The 23,613-nt window shown below is 33.9% G+C and overlaps 1 protein-coding gene across 2 annotated transcripts in view; it reads right to left on the bottom strand.

Annotated features, from left to right (window-relative positions):
- MS3_00001919 (uncharacterized protein) overlaps nucleotides 1–20,597 on the bottom strand; it is a gene marked incomplete at its 5' end in the record, with an annotated part of 32,889 nt that extends 12,292 nt beyond the window's left edge. The window contains 10 exons of one of the 2 annotated variants that reach the window (XM_051209429.1): nucleotides 1,063–1,158; nucleotides 2,121–2,221; nucleotides 3,704–3,822; nucleotides 10,361–10,430; nucleotides 13,115–13,180; nucleotides 14,381–14,482; nucleotides 19,956–20,009; nucleotides 20,044–20,105; nucleotides 20,141–20,329; nucleotides 20,369–20,597. In XM_051209429.1, the coding sequence (XP_051073066.1) occupies nucleotides 2,189–2,221; nucleotides 3,704–3,822; nucleotides 10,361–10,430; nucleotides 13,115–13,180; nucleotides 14,381–14,482; nucleotides 19,956–20,009; nucleotides 20,044–20,105; nucleotides 20,141–20,329; nucleotides 20,369–20,597 (924 nt within the window). In that variant the 3' untranslated portion in view covers nucleotides 1,063–1,158; nucleotides 2,121–2,188. The remainder of the gene's footprint in view (nucleotides 1–1,062; nucleotides 1,159–2,120; nucleotides 2,222–3,703; nucleotides 3,823–10,360; nucleotides 10,431–13,114; nucleotides 13,181–14,380; nucleotides 14,483–19,955; nucleotides 20,010–20,043; nucleotides 20,106–20,140; nucleotides 20,330–20,368) is intronic. The other variant, XM_051209430.1, reaches the window with a different exon arrangement.
- Nucleotides 20,598–23,613: the final 3,016 nt, after the last annotated feature.

Here is a 23,613-nt window from a genome sequence, read left to right as displayed (position 1 = left end):
CCATACCAAGTGTATTTAAACTTCACCCGATTGTACAAGCAAGCGGCTGTCAGGAATCAGTAGGTAAGTATATAACGCGAAGGCGTTTAAAGCAAATGGTACTGGTTTCGAGTCCCGAAGTGAACATCTAATCTAGGGATGTAAGTACATTCAGTCGACGAGTTTCAAATAAGACGAAATGCGCGTCCAGGATTTGACTGCAATCCACCATACATCTTTGCTTAAAATGCTTGTGACCTAATGTAATATCGAGGCGATCCTGACAGTATGCACCTATTCCAAGAAGTGACTGATCATTTGCAGTCATAAACATCAATGGGAAAATTCAAGCAAACAATACCAAGCGAACTGAACGTTGATTTTGTTATGACTTTATGGCCCGCTAGTTATCACGTAATCTAGTCGCCAATCAAAATACGACGTATTCACTCTTATACTGTACTAAACCAATGACGTCCGACCGCTCTGATCAGCCTAACGTCCTATTGGTCCCTTACTCGCCTAGCCCATCCAGCTGAGTCCAGAATGCCAATAACAGCCTCCACTGTACGAATCATTTATTTCAGACATACTCGGTTTATATACCAAACAAACAAACCGCAACGCACCATAAAATAGGGAATAACATTCATACACAAATAAGCCAAAAGTGTCTGTGAACGTAGGAGACAGTAATTAATAAACTGAGTATAACTTAAGTACAGTGAGTCGTACAATAATAATCTATAGGTCAAAATGAAGCTTATAGTAATAAGGGGACTATAGATATATACAATCTAATTACTGAATATTTATACCATAAGAATATGTAGATAATATTAGTCCATTAATAGGTCTCAGACATTACTAGTAATTCAATCTTCACTAGGATATAACAGATTTCTATTTATCGTATGTTTATCCGAGTATACATTTCCACTGACATCAGTTCTTAATAAAATTTGATAAACGTTTTTTATAAAATAACAGGTTGGATTATGAATTAGATTAAATGTGTTTATCGTGAACTTTAAAATAATTTTAGATCGTTCAAAAATACATTGATGTACATGTGAATCTTACCGGTGGTAAATTACGCATAATATTGACATATTCTGATAATCGTTGTTCAAATCCTGGAGCAAATGCTTTGGGATCGATGGCTAGGAATGATTGACCCTGTAGTATTTATTTTTAAAGATAAAATGATAAGAACACTTTGGTTTAATCGTAAATAATTTTCTAATTTTAAGATCATATCTTTCTTATTTTATGAAGAAAAAAGTCCGAAAACCATACATAAATATAATTTAATAATTTTTGAAAAAACCATTAAAACGTATTCAGGCAATCCTTAACATCAATGGGAAGGTCCAAACAACCAATATATATACGCGTTAAAATTAAAATGTACCCCAATGAACAAGCTAGTGGTTATCTGAACTTAGTAGCTAAGTGAATAACGCGATGGCGTTCGAAGTGAACAATGCTGGGTTCGAGTCCCAAAGTGAATATCAAATCTAAGATCCAGATAAACCTAGCTAACGAGTCTCAAGTAGGATGTGACGTTTGTCCTGGCTTCCACTGTTAGCCACCGTCTGACTTTGCTTATAATGAATGTGACTTAATGGCACTATCAAGTCAATCTGCACAAGTTGTACATATGACAAAAAGTGACTGATCAGTTTCAGTCGCAAATGCCAATGAAAAGATTCAAACAATCAATATATATGAAGTAAATTTAGAATGCCGGATTTATTTACCAAATATGCAGACTTTCAAAGATTTAATAAAATGTGTAAACTATATATATATATATATATATATATATATATATATATATTCTCTTTATAAGTACTGAACACTAGTAGTTGACAAGGAGGAATAATTCAATTCGAGCAAAAGGTCCAGTCTAACGTAGTTCAATACATTACTTACTCGATCCTCTCTTTTAAAAATGTACCTGTAGTTCTCTCTTTAACTTCATCAGTGAGGTACACAACTTTAGTTTAAAACGCATAAATTCATATTTCATGAAGTATACACTTAAAACTAGGAATTTATATATCAATCAGATGTTATCTTTTAAGTCTCTAATCATCAATATATGATATAATGATTCATGCTTGATCCAAACTTACACTGAATCATCAAGTAATCGGTTAATTTATTGCTTGTTGTTCAGTTTGCCTATTTAAACTAGTTCTCTTTAAATAGAGCCTTCGTCGTAAATTGACATTCTCTAGAAAATCAATAAAAACCAAAAACAATTACAAACTACTTAGTTCAAATATACCGAAGACTCTAACAATGCTGCTCATCCATGAATAAACACATAATTTGACGCAAGATTTTTAAGCCTCCTGGCAAACATTCACCCAACAAATCACTAGGTCAGTATTTACTGTCTCATGTTTTCTAATTCAGTCAGTTTGTAATGTGGCCCAAACATAATTCAGTATAATCGATTAATTAAAATATCGTCTGCTCTAAATTTGGATGACTCGCTTGATTTGATAAAAGATGATCGTACAATGTTAAGTATTGCTTGGAGTTATACATTAACACTGCAGAATAACGGGTCAGTGGTTTAGAGGTTAAGCGTTCACGCGCCAGTTCGAATGTCCTGGGTTTGAACCTTGCGTGTGGAATCGTGGATGCGCACCGCTGAAGATCCCCGCACTTGGACGAAACGGCCGTTCAGTGCCTCCGGGTTTTCAATATTAATCTTAATGAAATTCAACAATCTCCACAGTGTCACACTGACAAAAAGTATATCAAAACACTTAAGTAATTATGTCTGATTTGAAAAGTTTGGACCCTCAATATTCTGATGATCGTCTAGTTAAGAACAGTGAAATATTTACCCATCTGTTTTATGAAGGCTCACTGTAACATGGTTGGTAATAAATAAATGAAATGGCCTTATTTTTCAAAATTCATAGTCGCTGAATAACCATTATTTATCATTCGCGATTTAAAATTAAGACCAACAAGAGATTGAATATTTTGTTTTTCTGTTCTCGGTGAGTATGAAGTTCAAGATATAAATGCATATTTCTCATAATTAAAATCTTTTGTCAGATATGAAAATCGCCTACTAGATGTCTCTGGCATTCATACTAGAAGAAATGTGTGGGCAAATATTTCGAATACTTTTGTACATCTCACAACTCAATGTCCTAACTCATAGCCATAAAATCTCTGATCATAATACAAGACCCGTCATTTGATGGATTCATAAATCTCACTGGAATTAGAGTGGCTCATATTATTAAATTTTATAACTAAGATACAATGTCATCCTGACTTGGAATAAAGAACAGTAAATTGGTCGAGAAAACATCGACATTCTTACTGTTGTTAATTACACACATGCATAATACTTACTAGTAAGATGGTTGTATGATAACGTGGATTGCTTGAAGTTAGATACGTATACCATTGGGTGCCGGCTCAGTGGTCTCTCTCTCATTTACGTGACTGAAGTTCTTGGGTTCGATTCTGGGATGCGGATTAGTGGACGCGTATTACTTAAGAGTCCAATACTAGAAAAAACAGCCATCCAGTGTCCCCACGTTTTCAGTGATTATCTAACTTAAATAAGTTGGTGATATAAATAAAATAGAACAATCTTCACAACCTTGTACGGATAACTATCAGTAGTTAGCAACAAACAAAACGTACTATGCAACTTTGAAATTTCATTTCTTTGTGAACTTACCAGATTAGCCGGTTTATCAGTTGATAACCATCGACGGACATTTGGTCCAAATGCAGCATCTGTAATGATCCCGCATAATATTTCAACAAGCATCCCTAAACCATATCCTTTATACCCACCTTGTTTAGAACAATAAAAATTATAATAAAGATGAAATCGATTTCTTTTAATAGGAGTCATCTTTTTTATTAAGATAAAATGATCAAATAGATGTATTTTCGAGTATAGCCTTTTCTGTGTTAATCATATAGTATTATCATCTTCAATGAATTATTTTTTATCTATTCTAAAAGTAACATTTAGAGAACTGTTTCCAAATATCAGAAGTGATACATTCATCCTATCACAAATCGGCCGAATGATAGTTGAACGTGATTGTTAAAAAAAAATTGGCTTGCATTTCTAAGAAATGAGACATGTACTGTTAGTGGCACAATTACCTAAGAGACATTCCCATACATGTAGCCGGTTGAACTCATGTGTGGGAAGCTTGAGTATCACTATCGGAATCGGAAATCGTAGAACACAACAAGAAGACTATAGTATTTAAGACCTCTACTGTTTGTCTCTATATTCAGAGATGTTTAAGCTCAGCTTTTAGGGGTTTTCATGAACTGCTCAAGTTATTTTCATTCCTATTATAAGTACAATGATTAGCATAGTATAATATGTGTACTGAATAAATAACAACTTTTGTTCTAAATCAAGAAGCTGTATAGGAACAATTACCGAGTAATTTATTTCATATTGTCGTTATGATTAAAAAGTTCTAGATAAGATAAACTAAAAGTAAAATTAGATTGAAAATCACCCAACTAAATGCTGAAGTACTATTTTCTTGGAATATAGCTTTCTTAAATTTTAATATCTAATTATTTGACGAAGTGGAAAATCTACTATCAACTAAGGAATGATGATTTTTTGCAAAGAAACAATCGTATTCTCCTGTTTTGAAAAGGTATGAGGAATAGTAGTATAATCAGTCATCAGAAGTTTTGAAATACGATCTTGTGTTAATTTTAGGTGATAATTAATCATATTCTTGTTCTTGTCTATTTTAAAATATTTTTCGGATCGTTCCGATATTATCTTTTTTATGAAGTGATGCTTTACTAGGTAAGGTTTAAAGTTGTTCTGTCTCTCTCTCTCTCTCTGTTACGTCAGTACTTAAGCTAGATCTTGCAATGATACACTGAGCTAACTAGACAGGATTTGTCAAACTAAACGATATCTCAAGATTGGAAGCGCGGGTGAGCCATAGTGATTGATTGAAATGTTTATTTAATAAAGTTTGTCACTTACATTACCATATTGGATTCAGTTTATATATTGATAAGTTTACTTATGCAGCACTCCCCAACACAACTCCTTACACAATGTCACTGTCTTCTGTTATCTAGTTGTTTTGATCAGATGTTTGAAACTAGCATAGTAGTTGAATTAAACCACGGGTCATCTCACATGATATTAATTTTGCTTCAATTTTCTAAATGCTTTACATAATTTAGAAACAAAGGTAGTTAGTCTTCGATGAAATGATGTATTAGTAACACTTCTGACTACTCATTTTAATGTTATATAAATTACATTGAGATTCTTATAATTAACCGAATGTCCGGCGTTTTAACCGGGTTGGTGGACACGGAGATTCCACCTAGGGGAGTTGGAAAACCCTGATTCCAAACCAATGGTGCACATCGGCTCCAGTATCCTGGAGGAATAAATGGCGTATCAAGGATGTGATAAAAGACTAGATTCTAGAAAGCATTCTACATTTTTGAATGAGTTTGGCAACCTTTTAATAATAGTTGAACCATGTTGTCACTGAATTACAGACTACTTATTTCATCTAATTCTTTAAAATAATTCAATTAGATTTAAAATATTATGATATCATTTCAGAACTGACTGTGATAGCACAAATAACAGTTATAATTCTATTTTTTCTATATCATTTAAGAATCGACGTCAATGTAAATGAAGATTGTGTTAATACAGGTTTTCTAAATAAATGCATTGGAAATTTAATATAATAAGAAAACGAATAAGAAAAAGAGAAATCAGCGAAGATTTTCTTTTCGACGAAATCATTTACTTAAGCTGTACATTCGTATATATAGTTATATGAAAAATATATGTCTATAGAAGGATAGAAAGGATTGTATCACAAAAATGGATTCGAGAATAAATAACAAATGAGGTTAACGTACTAATCAAGGAGTAAAGGAGAATAGAATTTATGGGTCGGATAATAGTCCAATTGACACATATGAAGAAAAACGGTTGGACAAATCGTTTCTGCACGCAAAGTTCTGGCTTGAGTTTGTGGATCGCCGATGCCTCTTGGGTGCATAAAATATTGATTCGAATCCCTTCGATCCAGTTCCTTTGACTCTGTAGACTACCTTAAATGAAGAGTCCTTTGGAGTGATGTGTCCACAGTTGATTAAGTGCTCCTGTATCGAACTCGTGATTGTTTTTCGTTCCCCTTTTAAGAGCCAGGCCGGATAATGTTCCGAGATGCTTTTGGATAATGATCGCTTTGTGCGGCCTATGTAGCATGCCCCACATGAGCAAGTAAATTAATATATACACATTGAAGTGGCCCAAAGCGAAAGTTTGTCCTTAACACGCGAAGATTATTAGAACTATGTGATGACATATTAGCGCAACACATTTCGGGCTATCTGATCACACACATAATGTACTTGTTAAGAACATTTATATATAAAAATAAGATATCAACTAGACTAGAAATGGGGCGGGGTAAGAGGGTGACAAGGATAATAAAGAAAATAATGTGTAAACAATTTGAAACCTTATCACTCTGGCTAATAAACTAATATATTACCAGGGTAGGTTTAAGATGAGAACAAACTGTTTTTGATGAATACACACAAGGAGGTTTGAATTTTCTTATGGCTAAGGCTTCAATAAACTCTTTTGCATTTTTGTACAATACCACAAAAGCCGAGTGAAGATCAATCTTATGACCTGTTTCAATTATATGTATTGGTAATAGAGGATAATGGATGTTTATCCTTTAGTCTTATTGGGTCATAAAAAATTAATCAGTCTCAGTCAAGATAAAGAAGGCACCCAACTGCGTCACAAGGCAGGCCCACACATGGAATACTCAAGGCCGAAGGAAAAGAGGAAAACTAAAGAACACATTACGCCGAGAAATGGAGACAGGCATGAACAAAATGAACAAAAATTGGATAGAACTGGAAAGGAAGGCCTAGGACAGAGTGGGTTGGAGAATGCTGGTCAGCGGCCTATACTCGATTGGGAGTAACAGGCGTAAGTAAGTAAGATAAAGGAAATAAAGCCATAACACAATCTGGTCAGTTACAAATTGTAATATTAATTTTGATTACAAGATGAAATTTTTTCATATTAAATGGATTTGTTGATTGATATATTTCTTACATAAAAGATTTATAGATGATTAGTGACAATACAGTGTTCTTATGTAAAATCTATTGTTATAATGTTAAACAACTTCGGTTATTCTTCGGTAATTCTTTTTAACAATTTTAAAATTATAATTAGAAAATTTAATGAATAATAGAATAAGAATATTTATTTATGAATCATGGTGGCATAATGGTGATAATAGTAATAATAGTATATTATACACAATAATGCAATCTTAAAAATCATGTACATAATTATAGCGTATATGAAAAGGCCTCCAAATGCCCTGATACAAATGAGGATGGGGAGAGTCAGCTCTCCCTCTTCAAATGCTCTCACATGGTCACGCGTATACAGCCACTGTCACGGTAGTCCTACTCACTGTCTTCTCGTGGCGGGAGTGTTGTTTACGGAATTGAGAGGACAAAAAGAGAATGTTTAGAGCTTTAACTAACTTAGTGGACAAGGAGCATCTACCTAGAAGGGTTTGCAAACCCTGATTCCAAAGCAATGGCACACATGGGTTCCAGGATCCTGAGAGAAAAAATGGTGTGTGAACCAATTATTGGTCACCCCCTATCATGCAACTGCATCTCCTGACGTTGTTCCACTGCCTTTTGGATCAGACCCTTAGATCGAAGGCTCCTGGTGTGGCCACCTAAGAAAACCACATGCTTCGGTCTGGGTACCCGAGCAGTATCACAGCTTAAACACAAATCAAGTGACTTGTGTGGCGTATATGTATTTGGTACCTCCTTGTACCAATATTTTGGTGTTCAAATAAATGTTAGTAATCCATAGGTTCGATATCTTGTGTTCAGGCACAGCGACGATAATTTTACCAGTGTCATCATCTCGAAACACTGACTCCAGTGTCTTGGACAAGTCCTACGAATGTGGTCTCAGCGAATCCCACATCGTGTGTTAGTTGTCGATGCTGGGACCGGTTGGAAAAAGCAGAGAGGTGGTCAGTGCATAACATTGTGTCGTGATATGAGAAAAAGTAGTACGGGGTTGGCTTCTGTTGGTCCTTCATGACTGCACGGTTGGCGTTCTAGAGATGGTGCAACACAGTGGCTAGAGATGTTATCAGACATATTTCAGAATAGAAGCCGTGGCGATCCTGCTGCAACTTTTACTTTCTTCATAAAAAATGAATATAACTTCTTTAACTGAAAGAATACTTTCGGGATGTACATTTTCTAAATGAACTGCTACTTCCATTATTATTATGATTTCACTTTCATACACTAATTTCTGTTTGTTGTTGTTCTTTTATTACACACACTTTACATTCTCTATCCCTTCACAACCTCAATGTTATTGTGTGGCGCATATGCATTTGGTGCCCCCTTGTACCAATGTTTATGTGTTCAAACAAATCAATAAATAAAAATATATAAACAGTCATTTCAGATAGATAAGAAAATAGGTGAATCGCTAACAAACTATAATAAATAATATACAAAATACTGAAGTAAAAACTAACAAATAATAACAGGGTAAAAGTATTTTGACAGTTGATAGGATGATAATATTCACATTAATCCATTGTGACTAGGTTACAGACTGATTGTTATTGTTACCTAGTGGCAAGTGAAGGTCATGTCAGGCAAAAGGGTTAAATAGATAATTTCCTTATACATAAGTTTGGTTGAAAATTATCTCAACGCTTATTTCCAATAGTAATGCACGGATAACTGAAATCCCCAGTGACACTGTTTGTATAATGGTAAATGATAAGCTCATTTCTAATTTATACTATGACCACTAAATAAAACAACACTAACTTTCTAACGAATTTAACTGCCGCTTTAGCTAACCAGACTGAAAAATGATGACAAAACACAGAAAGAAGTATACTATGACTAAATTATTACTATTCACATTTCCCTTTCAAAAGGATCATTCTTGAAAATATTTTTAGGTTGAAATGATAAATGATAGCAGATGAGATTTCCTCATTAATGAAAGAGATTAATAGAACGAAAATGGCAATATTGGCTAGGCCATGACGATTTGAATGAAAAATCGCAACTTACACTACCATTAATCCTTATCGATAGTAATACATTAGGAAAAGAAAGATAGAATTTTTCTGAACTGCACAAGTGATACCAAACGGTATAAGGGACTGTCATGGTGAATATGTCATCTATATATCTGAATTATAAATGTGGTCTATATAATATGAACCATTTACTTCTTTCAAGACTAGCGTATCAATTAGGAATGATCCCACGTACATATGACAAATAGTATCGTTGGACATTTCAAATAAATGAAATATGGCTAATAGTTACGTTTAATTCAATGGTCAAACTCATCGATTAACAGTTCACACTTAAAACAAACAGTGACCACAAATTTAATTAATTATTAAAAGTCATGTCTGTAAATCCTCAAGATGTTATTTGATTGATCGAACAGATTAATTATGATGATAGAGATACTTGTGTCGGTTTTTCAACTGATTAATTAAGGTGTAATTTACATAACTGAGTGGGAAGTTTTGAGTTATACCTTTTGTTGGATCGGCTTCCGGAGAACTTCAACGGAGCCTCCAGAGGCCCAGAAAGGAGCCGAAGGGCCCCAGCCAATCAGAGTATGATGGAACGTTCGAGAATTCCAGCGTGGCGTGCTACCATTGGTCTGTAGCATAATATGACGTTAACGGATTGGCTGAAGTATGATGTTGATTTAACAGACGCCAACATCTATAAATACCCTTGATTTTCTGTACTAAAATGAACCTTGGGATAAAGTGTTTTCTCTCATACTTGTGTCTTCTCTCTGGAGTTCAAGTCGCTGTGTAGTTCTAGTCTGCGGGTTACGGGAATAGCTTAGGATTCGTATATAGCGTTCAACCTACACGACTTATCACCTTTGTTGATATTATTAACTGAAATCGAACGGTCTTTGTTGGCATATGCATATCCTATGTGTATTGTTATGAAATAGTAATTATGATATAAGCTATATCGAATATAATTTTGACTGTACTTGTCGAATGAATGAGTTCAGATAGCTACATTGGGATTCTGATACATCCAGATGAGTTCAAAATAAAACGAAACGCGTATCCCAGATCCTATTGCTAATCACAACTCTTCTATTTTATTCCAGATACAATAGTTCTTATAATCCAGTGTTCATGCTTATAAGACTAGCACAATTTCGGTAGAAAAAAAAGAAATTTCAGGTTAAGTATAAATAAACGATTATTAGTTAACATACTATTTTCTTCTTCGCCGCCAAGTGGCATTAATCCACCTTTTGTGACAACTAAATTTGGGTCAACAGAAGTCTAAAGAAGGCATGTACAAAAATGAAAACCACAAAAATAAAAAAAATACTGTGGTTAGTACGATGAAATAAAATGACATTGAATATTATTATTGCTAAAAGTAAGCGGTATGAAATGAAGGTTCATGAACCTTCTAGAAAATACCTTTACATTTTGATGTCTTATTACTAACGAATGAACAAATAAGCTATCAAAACTAAGAATCTATTGTTTTACGAGGTTTACAAGTTCTATTCAGGGTTTATATTTGGTTGTCTATGTTTTTTCTATTACAAAATCTTATTCATTCAAGTGATTAAATTTATGTTTGGATCAGTTATCTGGTCATTTATATTTCTATTAACGATTTCTTATAGTTTTCGGTGTTAACGTGAAGATAAAATGACGTTATTAATCTATAATAATGTGTATTCCGATCTTTTCTAACATTCGTAAGGTACAATAGAGTCTACTGATATGACAGGATAAAAAGTCGAATTTATGTTCCCAACATATTGTGTGTTTATGTTCAGAATTACCGTCGTTTTTAATTTAATATGATGACTATTTGGTGTAATATTTATTTTGTTTCTAGCGTGATATTTTGTTTACCACAACATAGATTTATTTCAGTGTTATGTTTGTTCAAGATAATCTTCTTATGAAATAAGTATAACAATCATTTGTGTGGTAATTGTCGTCTAATTGATATGTGCTACTGAAAGTAAAGTATGATTGATCGTTGAGCATGGACAAATAGCTACAGCTTACGGACCATTAAATATGTGATTTCCTTTAATTTTGTTTTTACACTGGATTCATTATGTGTCACTGTTTGTAATTGTATTGAACAAAGTATTCTCTTGTGTTAATTTGGTTCTTTATTTTGGGTCCCATATCCTGATTCGATATAACAGGATTAGTCATATTAACGTTTTAACGTATCATCGTAATATACATGTAAGATAGAAAAATAATATTGTAAACTATGCATTATATCACTAGTTAAGTGTGAGTAAAGTCAATACGTAAATGAATGTACTCATGTACCATTCTGATTTTTTTTGGGGGGGGGTCAAATAAATATTTATCGGTAATGTTTAACTTCTTACCATACGTCATCTGATTCGGATTTTTATTACCAAGTATAGGTCAGTTATGCATTTCACAAAAATAACACATACTATTCTATGCAATAATAATAACAATACTATTTAGCTGGGAATTTACATTCATCAAAAGAAAAATAATCAAGATTTTATTATGTTTTGGATAGAATCTATGTCAAAAAAGTAAGGTGTTTGTATACTTTTCAGGATATTTTCCATGTGGAACAGATTATTTCTCATTGACTTCAAAAGAATAACGTTCTAAATTGTTGTCCTCAACAAATCTGTGATTATTATCAGAAGGGGTTTGTGGAGATTTTAGAAATTTCACTGATTAAAATCATGAGTCAATTGAAGCTAGACCACCATGGAAAACCTGGAAGCACTGGATGGCCGTTTCGTCCTAGTATGGGACTCCTCAGCAGTGCGCATCCACGATTCCTCACCCCGCGAGATCCCAATCCAGGACCTATCAGTCTCGTGCCAGGCTCTTAACCAGTGCTTCCAGGTTTTCCATGGTGGTCTAGCTTCAATTGACTCATGATTTCAATCAGTGAAATTTCTAAAATCTCCACAAACCCCTTTAGATAATAATCATCTGCTTACTAGTGACTAACTTCAAGAGATACTCCTGGAGTTCTGGTGAGAAGCCGTTACCAGTGGAGTTCAACCAGGTATGTCGTGAGATATCAGCTCACTGAAGACAGTGGTGCACGGCGGCACAACTTCATGGATTGGTTGAAGTTAGACATTAACACCGTTGGATACTGGCCGGCTCAGTGGTCTAGTTGGTTAAGCGCCTGGCACGAGACTGATAGGTCCTGGGTTGGAATCTCGCTGGGTGCGGGATCGTGGATGCTCACTGCTGAGGAGTCCCATACTAGGACGAAACAGCCGTCCAGTATTTCGAGGTTTTCCATGGTGGTCTAGCTTCAATCGACTCATGATTTCAATCTGTGAAATAATGTGATTGTTAGTTGGAATTTCCTTTTCTATTCTGACTGGTTCACCTATACATAAAAGTTAACCTAGAATAGCTTGAATGTAGTAGTTTAGTTAATCGTTACCTGTTCTATAGTTTGTCTCATAAATTACACAATCAAACCTTGATTTAAACTTTATTCAACGATGACTTTGTTTAATGTTGTATATATGAGTGATATGTACCTAACTAACTTCTTTTGGTGAGGTTTTCTCATTTCATATAAATTCATTTCATAAGAGACCAAAAAAACGCAGCCGTATGCGCAGTAATTAAATCTGGTGTAGAATTAATTAGTAAGAAGATTTTAGTTGTAAGTTGGTAGTATATGAAAACTATTTGTATATATATGTAAGCGGAAATCACCATAATACCATTTTCACATCACACTATAAACCTTAACTAAAATACAAAATGTTGAATAAATCAACATTAATAACAATTGTAAAAGAATATGATATAAAATCATTGTATTTCTATGCTTCTCTTTAGTTGCTCAAGATAGAAGCATGTTTCAATAAGAAAAAAAGATCGGATGAGACGAATGCTTTAATGACAAAATATTATATTAAATTATTGAAGGCAAACACGAAATATAGAATCACTTTACTCACTTTCCCGTCAGTATCAGCACCCCATCCTTTGGGTATTTCAATACCTCTTCTTCGACTCATTTCAATCTTTAAAAATGTTTAAACAACAATGAATAAAAATCCCTACTGTACAGTAATATTAATTAATCTAACTTGTGTATAGAAAATACAAAAAAAATCACAATATCCGTTTGTTTATGTAGTAGTTAGTTACCATGTAACTCAATTGCTCATAAGATAATAGTCACTTTGGAAAATTGATTTATTTATAATTCATTAAGTGTTTTCCAAGATAAATTTGATAATATGAAGTAGTTACTTGGTTTAAAAATATAATTAACTATGATGGTTGAGTCACTTTACATTTAATTGTCGTTGAAATGGTCCTAATTGAAGAAGTATCAAATTATATCTAATATATGTATTCATTAAACAGTCATGGATATTACTATTAATCATTTAGTCATAAAGGACGAAGAAATTGGGATATAATTTCAAATTCTCAGACCATATCAGGATAGCAAAATGAAATTATTAAGACAAATCTCAGAGTATTAATAACAGTATCAGTAGTAGTAGAAAAGACTAAACATAAATCATGTGATTTCATGATAAGAAATGAATTCTCAGAATAAAATATATATAAAGTCATTTTAAAACCTAAGATCTAAGGGGAGACAGGTAGTGAACTCATCTACTTTATTGTGACCGACTGTAAGTCATGTTATCAGACATCTTTTACAATTGTCTAGAAAAAAAAACACCGTACAGACTCCAGTTAATTAGTCTAAACCTTTTTAAATTGCTCAGTCCAGTAGTTAATATCTCCATGAACTGATTCTAAATCTTTGTTTGATTGCCCCTAACTTTCTTCCAAACTGCTCCAAGACTAGTAGTCATTGAGCGTCACCGTTTTCAAAAAAGATATCGCAAATCTGATGATGATCATTTAAGAAGAAAAATAACCATTCATTGAATCATCATATTACCTTCAAGGAATAATTACTTTATAGGTTTTTATAAAGTCGACTGTCTAATATCTGACATATCATACACCCTGAAGACGATCACTCTTATACTCGACTTTTTCAAAAATTTATCAAGGTATTTAGGAATGACAATCATAATTACAAAACTAGGTGAATCATTCAAATTTATCACTGTAAATTGACATCACTTAACACAAATCTTTATCAGTGTTTGTGGAAAGATCTTGAACATTGATATTTTAGAAGAGTTGTGGTATTTTCCAAATAAAAGGACATAGAGTAAATAAAGGAAACTCACTTTACCCAATGCTACTGCACTTGTAGCCATATCTAAAACAAAATGGTCCTCAGGAACCTTACCAGGTGCTGCCAACGTGATTGGATTTGTTCCAACAGCTAACTGTTTGTTGTTTAAATAGAAGAAACATCAATAAGTAAATAAATAGCAGAGAAAAAACGATAACAAGGTGTAAGTTGGAGAAAGTTTTTAATAACTCATTTATGAAAAAACCTATAAACATGTTGCGAACTTAAAGCTTCTAGATTGACTTTTAGGAGAAAAGGTTATATCACAGTCTAAGATGAGGAATTCAGTACTTAATCTATAAGAAGAACAATTTTCAAATAATCCTGAGAAGTTTCACAAAAAAACTGATGGGTTACAGGTATCTGATAAAGGAATAGGATCTTCATAATGTTCTTACCAAAGTTACTTTACTTGTAATTCAACTAGCAGTTTGAATGAATTCTCTTATAAACTAGACTTAATCATCTATAACACGTTTTTATTCGGTAGTTTAGAAAAGGTACTGGAACTAAATGAATAATTTTAGAAATAACATCATGAGGAGTTATGACGACTTCCAAGGGTTTTCTAAACAATGAGGTCGAACATATGAGAGTGGATTACCATGAATCTGTAGTAGTTTATAGGACATATTATTGATTTCTTTCAAAGTTCGTAGAATATATTTTTCTATCCTTAGTTTGCGCATTTAATTAACAAAGTAGTGTAAACATTTGTTGTTGTGGTATGATCAGCGTTAACCTACAAGTCAATTAACAAATAGATACAAGTTTTCGTTATATTTCGAGTAAAACATTCCAACAGATATTTTTCAGCCAAGAATTCATAATATTTGGCTATAGAATTAAGGTTATTCAAGGTGAATGTTAATCAAACTATAAAAATAATTGACTAAATACTGTCATAAGTTTGATTGTAATATTCAAAATGTTGTGCAATCATAAAAGCCCTTAAGAATACTTGTTCGAATCCTTCTTTATATATATGCTAAGACATTTGACAAAAATGTAAAGAATATGTATTTTTGTTTATATCTTGGTTGTATCTTCAAAGTTACCGATTAAAACAGCACTTCTTCAAACAGTATACTTGTTATGTGATGGTCAAACAACTTAGTATTAGTCGTGCAATGATTATAAAATCATGACAAAACTGTTCATATACATATATCTGTTAGAAATCATAGTAGTGTGTATCATTAACCTTTTACGAAGTATGCTATATGAGTACTGTGTCTTCAAAACAAAATAAGAACTGATCGAGTGTTGGATGTTAAATGATCTATCTTTTTAATTATTATTTTCTGTTCGTAACATGGACAACTATTTGCACATACAAAGTAATGATTCATCCAACTAGATTGTTCTACACAGTTGGATTGTACATTTTACAAATACAAGTCATAAATTCAGTAGAAGAATGTAATTCACTATTCTTTTCCTCCATTAACCAAGATGATTAATGTTTACGTTCCAGTACTAATTTGGTTACCGGTTTTTTCCTGATTAAACAATATAAAAATCAATATGTGACAAATGTTTCCAAATAAGATGTATTTCAAAATAAGAAAGTTTTTGAATTGTTGCTATTTGAGGAATATTTTTTTTAAAACGATAATTTTCTTTGCAAACTAATTTTGTTTTTGTGAATTTTAGAAAACTAGGGAGTATCAGAAATCAGTTTTGTCTTCCTTTGTGAATCCATAACACTATATCAGATTAGGCTTAAAACCTTCAAATCGGAAGTTAAGAATATTGAATACTGAACTCCAACCCAAATATGCAGATAATGCTGTTCTCAGTAAGAGATCTAAATATCCTAAATTGTAGACCCAATATACTGAAGAAACCGTCCTTATTTTCAAACTTTTCTCCCATTCATATCAGTTTACGATGAAAATCACCTTCAAACAATAAAAATGTTCCCCCAAAACTACCTAAATTAACGTGTATTTACAGATCAAACGATTCATGAATCGATGGTTACAAACCGTCTGCAATCTCTTGCATATATATATCGTTCAGTACAGATTTTCACTAGTTTGATTATCTAATCGTGAGTTTTATCAATCTATAAAAGCAAAATAACGATGAGTTACGATTGTATTTGATTTTTAATTCAGAGCTCATCACAAGTTATAAATTTATTTTAATTTTTCTTTGTACGTCAAAGCATTTTTATGGAGTATTTTTGTTATATCCTAGAAAAGATTAAATTACGAGTAACTTCTGAGACCTGTTAAAGGCCCCCAAATGCCCTGGTACGGCCGAGAGTGGGGAGAATCCGCTTTCCCTCTCGAAATGCTCTCACATGGCCACGCGCATATAGCCTCTGTCAGGGAAGTCCTACTCACTGCCTTCTCTCACCAGGGGTGTTGTTTACGAAAATGAGAGGACGGAAAGCGAATGTCCGGCACTTTAACCGGATCCCAAACCAAATCAATGGCGCACATGGGTTCCAGTATCCTGCGGGAACAAATGACGTATGAACCAATCGTTGGTCACCGGCTACCATGGGACTGCATCTCCTCACGATGCTCCACTGCCTTGTGGATCAAACCTTCAGGTCGAAGGCTCGGGGAGTGGCCCCCTAAGAAAACCACCTGTTTCAGTTTGGGCGCCCGGACAGTATCACAGCCCTCACACATATCGAATGAGATTTGTGTAGCGCATATGTATTTGGTGCCTCCTTGTACCAATATCTATGTGTTAAAATAAATGAAAATCCTATTTTATGGTGCGTTGCGGTTTGTTTGTTTGGTATATAAACCCAGTATGTCTGAAATAAATGATTCGTACAGTGGAGGCTGTTATTGGCATTCTGGACTCAGCTGGATGGGCTAGGCGAGTAAGGGACCAATAGGACGTTAGGCTGATCAGACCGGTCAGACGTCATTGGTTTAGTACAGTATAAGAGTGAATACGTCGTATTTTGATTGGCGACTAGATTACGTGATAACTAGCGGCCCATAAAGTCACAAAAATTTTGTAGTGGTATGATTATGATTTAGCTAATATATTCTTCACTAAGTAATGGGAATTATTTATTCCTATACAATTATTTCCCAAGCTTTTGATGATTAAAAATTACCTACGAAAGTATCGGCCTCTAAATAGTCGAGAAGGAACATCCATCTGCTCAACTAAATTCAAAATGAATGATGGAGAATTCCATCTCTCAATCGAATTCTTATTTGAGATTATCGATATAAGTATATTTTATTTATTAGTCCCTTATGATAAAAAATATGTTTACATTTTTTGATTTTTAGATAGCTTTTGTGTTTAAATACATCAGTAACTATAAAAATGTGGAAATCGAGTATCAATCACTGTTAGTCTCTTTACACAGTAAAAATAAGTTAAGCCGGTATTATCTGTCCTAGAAGATCAGGTCGTTTGTATGGATCAATGATGAGTATACAAACAAATTCGAATCATGGGAGCTTCACTAAAAGTTTTAAAATTTACTTATTAATACCGCCTAAAAGCAGTTAGGCACTTAGAAGAGGAAATTAGATCCTGACATGCAGTTTTGTCTTATCATTTATAATCATAAATTAAATCAAAATATCTCACACAAAGCAACAAAAAATGTCTTTTTGCTCATTCCTCATACCACTAACAGTGCAATGACTTGCCGATACAGAAAGCAATATAAAAGTATTATGTACATCAGATCAGCACTTATACTTTAGTTGCAAGCTTCATCATTATTCAGCGCACTTAGTCAGCTATTATTTAATACCCAGCTTATAATTATTTATAACCGCAAATGCAATTTATGGAAAGCGATTATGGAAAAATGCACAAAACAGCAAATAATTTGTGTAACAAAATGACATTTGAACCGGTTTAGTCTTGAATGTGGAATAACTCTATTGTCACTTCTTTAAGATCTGATTAAAAACCCTTTATAATATACGCTGAGTTTTGGGGACAAGAATACACTACACTTTAAGTTAGAGATACCCTTGATCGACTTCATGGTTTAAGAGTGTTCCTCAAAGTCTACATAAGAAATCATTATTTGCAGATTTTCTTAAATCCGTGTTTATAGGTTGTGAAGACGATTAATGCCCTTTTTTGGTTCATTTCAATGTAGATGTTTTCCGTTTAGTTTAAATTTTTCTTGAGCTATTTTGAAGAAGAGATTTATACTGTGATGGATTGCGTCGTTCGGTGGATATTATCAAGATGGTATAATTATTTATGGTTTTGATGAAATAGCTCATGAACAAGGACTTATCGTCCTATTATGTAATCTGTTTAAGACGAATATTACTGTTTATTTAAATAATTGTTAATTCTGTGCATCCAGCTTTAAATGTCATGAATATTTAGTTAAAAGTGATGGTTTTAAGACCATATCTAAAGCGAATGGTTGCACTTATAGATGTTCCATTTCTAGAAACTCTTATAGAGTTACGTGGCTAGGTATTTACCAAACAATTATAATTTTTCATAAACACTACAAAAGTCAGTGTTGTTTACATCCTAGAAAAGCATTTGGGTTGGACTGAATTTTATGAAAGGCTATAAGTCTCTATTCATCTACTAAGGTAGGATAAAGGTTACTACTGATTCGGCAAATTAAACACATGGAAAACGTCTCGAAAAAATTTTGTTTGTTCAACCAAACACATGAGGTAGTTAAATGTGTGATAGTCATTGTTGTGTTCTATAACATTAATCACCTCTGTACTTGTTAATAAATAGCTGTTTAATAAGAAAGGTCTGGACTATAGAACAAATGATGCCATTTGTTCTTCTATTGTCGACATAGTTTACAAACCGTTATTCACGTATTCTATTTTTTAAGGCCAGATTAACTCTAACTATTAAAAACAAACTGTATATGATAAGTCCTTTGAGATTTTAGGTATTACCTACCATCACTTTCCGAATCGTACTCAAGTAGTTACACTGGGGCCAATATTCATGTGGAAAAACTTCCTGACGACAACTGAATGTTTTGTTTGGAATCCGAACCAAACTCGGACCAATATGCAAAGGAATTACTAATTAGAACAAACCAAATCTTTTGTTGGTTATCATCTGTCGAATTTCTAACAAATCTTTGGGGTCCAAATTATGTAGAACTTGGTCTTCTTTTGTTAGAAATATCAGACGGCATCTTATAAGGCCTTGCTGAAGTCAGGATTTTACTTTCTTGAGTGACTTTCTTATTTTGTACTTTAACACCGAAAAACCAAGTCCCATGAGTTCAGTTAGTTTAGTTTAATGAACGGTCTGTCTAAAAAATCCTCCTTCCAGTCACTGACTAAATGGAACACTGATGTCTATGATTTATGAACTTCGGGTTTTTATATTTTATACAGCAAGCTTCCAACCTGAAGTATTTTACAGTTTAAAGATAATGAAAATATATATCCTTAGTCCAAGTTGACAGACTTTGCTTATATACGTGAACACTCTGTTAAAATAATGAAATATAGTAAGGGTACTGATAAAACAAAAGTTTGAATAATTGTGCTGATTTTTATCCAAAGTATAAAGACATCATTTATTGCATGATTATATATGTACATATGTTTACAATTTACCTTTCTTGCTCGTGTAGGAAATACCAAGGGAGAAGTGTTCGTAAACGCAAGACCCTGGAACATAGATATTACGGAGAGATGAAATTACTATGAGCCCTTGTTGTATAGCCATGAGACTGTACCATCCAGCAATACCGAAATGATTGGAACCTGATTGTAACTTATTTTATATGGTCGAACTTTACCAAATGCCGCAACGAAAGCGATTCCCGTTTTATCGGCCTTGTTGATTGCTGTCTCCATCGCAAAATTTCCTACAACTGGACCTAAAACATTTTTTCCGTCTACAAGGGCAGTGGACACTGTTTCTTTCACAATTATGGGTTCTAAATCCGTTGAGCATACACCTTTCTGAATATCCTGTACATACATTTCTTGAATAAATAATGAGTTTGTGCAATTTGAATATTTACCTAGTCTATTCAGCCCATGACTATAATGGCCACGATAATCGCCAGCAACTAGGACATCGCTGAGTGCTTTTGCATGTTTTGATTGTGCCCCGACTTTTTCTAAGCACTGAATGCAAAACTTCTTGACTTCGGCAGTTGATATAAGTTGTGAATATCCAGCGGGTGTGTAATGACTTAGTTTTCTACCGTGATTACTAAAAACACGGAAAAAGCGATATCTCAGTATCATTTTTAAAACACCCACGGTAACTTTAGCGTCACCAATCTACGCCCAATAATTTTCTCACGAGCTTGAGCAAACCAAACGTTTTCCTTCTGTTAGCTTCTTCTTGCTTCTGTACGGTCCCAGGTATTTGATAATGTTTAACTGTTTGTAATCTGGGCAGTTCGCTAATTTGTATTACTTTGTGGGGGTTGTTTTAAACTCCACGTTGTCACGTCAACCCAGTGTACCGCAAAGCGGAATAATGGTCATATTTACGTTCATGTAGTCACTCAACCTGACATATTATGATATATTTTTTCTGTTAAAAATCTAGATTATACTGTGAATTTTTCTCTGGTTGTGTTTGTTTGCCTCGTCTGACTGCGTTACCCTGGACATGCATTGTGTGTTAAAATGATATCCTAATTCATAGAAAATATCACCATATAATCGCTTTTTTTTCAAGCAGACCGTCAATGAATAATGTTAATGGAGAGAGTTCCGTTGCATTGTAAACTAAGTTTTAATGAGTAAGCGACTGTTGTTTTGAAAACAATATCATTTTTCTCTGTTAGGCCATACTGGCCTATAGTTCTGTTTTGGTTTTATAGGCCTAATTATCTTTCAGTGATATTTCTGTGTAAATGAAACAACAATTATGACGCATTCATTTAGTATTCTTTGTTCTCGTGTAATTACCTCAAGTCAATATAATTATATTATACTTAAGTATAGTGCATGAAGTATGTAATGAATCAGACCAGCTTTGTAAGTAGAACAGCTCATTTCAGTTAGCATGCCTAGGCGTCATGACTAGAAAATGATCAGTGTAAAAATTATATATGCATTACACTGTTTGTAGCTCCAGGAAGGCAATGTTGTGAACTTGTAATTTGTGCAGAACAAAATGAATCACGAGGATGTTATATTGATGTATCATGTTTGTCGTATTTCCACTGGATCCAAAATAAGTTACACGTAGAGGAGTAGTAATAACTTAGCCTTCAATAAAAACGACAGAGAGACTGCAGCGACTCCCATATCAGACTGCTCTTAATGAGTATGCAGTGGCATTGGATCGGAATCACACGACTTTTGACGCCAAGCATATAATTAATCAAACGACTTATATTCTACAACTGATACGTGGATAATGTTAACCACGGGGAACGTGGGAATATTAGTTCAGTTCATCGGATGGCATGGTTCAATCTGTGAGGCGTGGTCATTCTTGTGTAACCTATCTCTTCTATTCATATTAAATATATTGTTCTACCTCCAGCCCAGATGTGTTCTCTATCATATATAGGCGATTCTAACGATAGTACGAGTCAGTGTAGACAATGATGTTACTTTCACGTAAAATCTTACAGACTAAGCAGTCACATCATGACAAATCTACAATTTTAGTATTAGGTCCATCATTATAATATTACTAATAACAAACCAAGCCGTAATTCTACAAGTATACTGATTCAAATCAGTCTGCTTGCAAATAGGAAAAAAAGTACTTTGGATGCTGTTGTTGCCATGTATTATAAGACAGCGTTCATTTTGAAAAAAGCGATATGTTTGATGTTTACGAGTAGATTGTACTCCTAGCTCTGACCATATTTAAAGACCACCGCCATTAAACGATTTCCCCAACGTTAACATCCACAGCTGGATAGCTAAGTGTCAGTGTTCTTACTTCCCTGCAAAACAGCAGTACACAGTCCTGGGTGAGGAGTGTTCTGCATCTTAATTAAATGCAGCTGGGTGTGGAAACTAAGTCTACTTGTATATTTCCTCGTAAAACCAGACACAGATGCACTGGAATACTTAAATAGGAGCAAAATAATAAAAACTGTACAATACGGTATTAAGCACCTACTATGCTTTGCACAGTTTGTAGTAGCTGACCTGATCTTAAACTATTATTCACGAACTTGGGGTGAACCACAGTTGCGTAAAGTCTTTGGTTAAATGCATGTAATTTATTTATTTGCCTATTCCATATTTTTGACTAAAGTCACCACTATTATTGTTCATCTAGAATGCAGCAAGAGTGAACCCTCACAGATCTTACAGACTACATTGTCGCTAGATGTATGGGCCAATGAAACTGTTTAGTGCAGATTCAACAGATAGCAGCTTTTCCAAAACTTAGTAAAAATATGCTGGACGTTCACTTTAGTTTCACAACCCCTTACAATATTTATGAGTTACTTGTTTTACTCTATAGTTTAAAAAAAATAACAAAGACTACAGCTTATGCTTGCCAATGCGAGCTTTAAATGGAAACCTGGTGTAAATGTTTGTTTAATATTCCATTGTTAATAAAACTTCCTTAAGGAGTTCGCAAACTATGCCTTTACTCAGGCGGCACCAACACTTATTTCAGCTAAAAAACCAACTTTGATTTTCATTACCTACAAAACAATACTCAAAACAAAACGAACTAACATTTTATAACACAAAACAAAGGAGTTTGTCTGAAGAAATACATTACCATGAGTAGCAGCAGCAAGAACCGAGAAAACAGAGCTGATTACATGAAAATTTGCACCAACACTTAGAGTATTACATTAACTGAGGAATTTCAGCACACTGAAGCATTACCTCATGCGGCTACACAAAAAACAGAAGAAAAAGCACAGGACGAGCAAAGCCGACCACTACTGATCACAAAGATGGCGGCCCTTTGTAGTTTGGGTGAATACATCAGTCTCAGAGAAGTGGGGATGTTGGATACCAAAAGTAATTGAATTGCCAGGCACGAGGTTGGTTAACTAAATTTTTCAAATAGTGCAATGATAATTCCTGTCCTGAGAGAAGTGAATCGCTCCAAGAATGACAAATAAGTTAATTATTTGTTAATGTGTAAGAGGACGGAATTGAAAGAATAAGAATTGAAACGGGGTTAATATTAGAGAACATGGGAAGTGGTTAATGATATGCAGCAGTAATAACGGTTATAATTTGCGAAACATGCGTCAGATACAGCTGTTCCAGGATGGAGATGATATTCCATGGCGGAGAACATGTTTGTCAAGTCTTA

Source organism: Schistosoma haematobium, chromosome 1, assembly GCF_000699445.3.
Source record: "Schistosoma haematobium chromosome 1, whole genome shotgun sequence".
In the NCBI taxonomy this organism is placed as follows: Eukaryota; Metazoa; Platyhelminthes; class Trematoda; order Strigeidida; family Schistosomatidae; genus Schistosoma; species Schistosoma haematobium.
The sequence above is the reverse complement of the archived record's forward strand: the minus strand, read 5'-3'. Positions and strand labels throughout refer to the sequence as shown.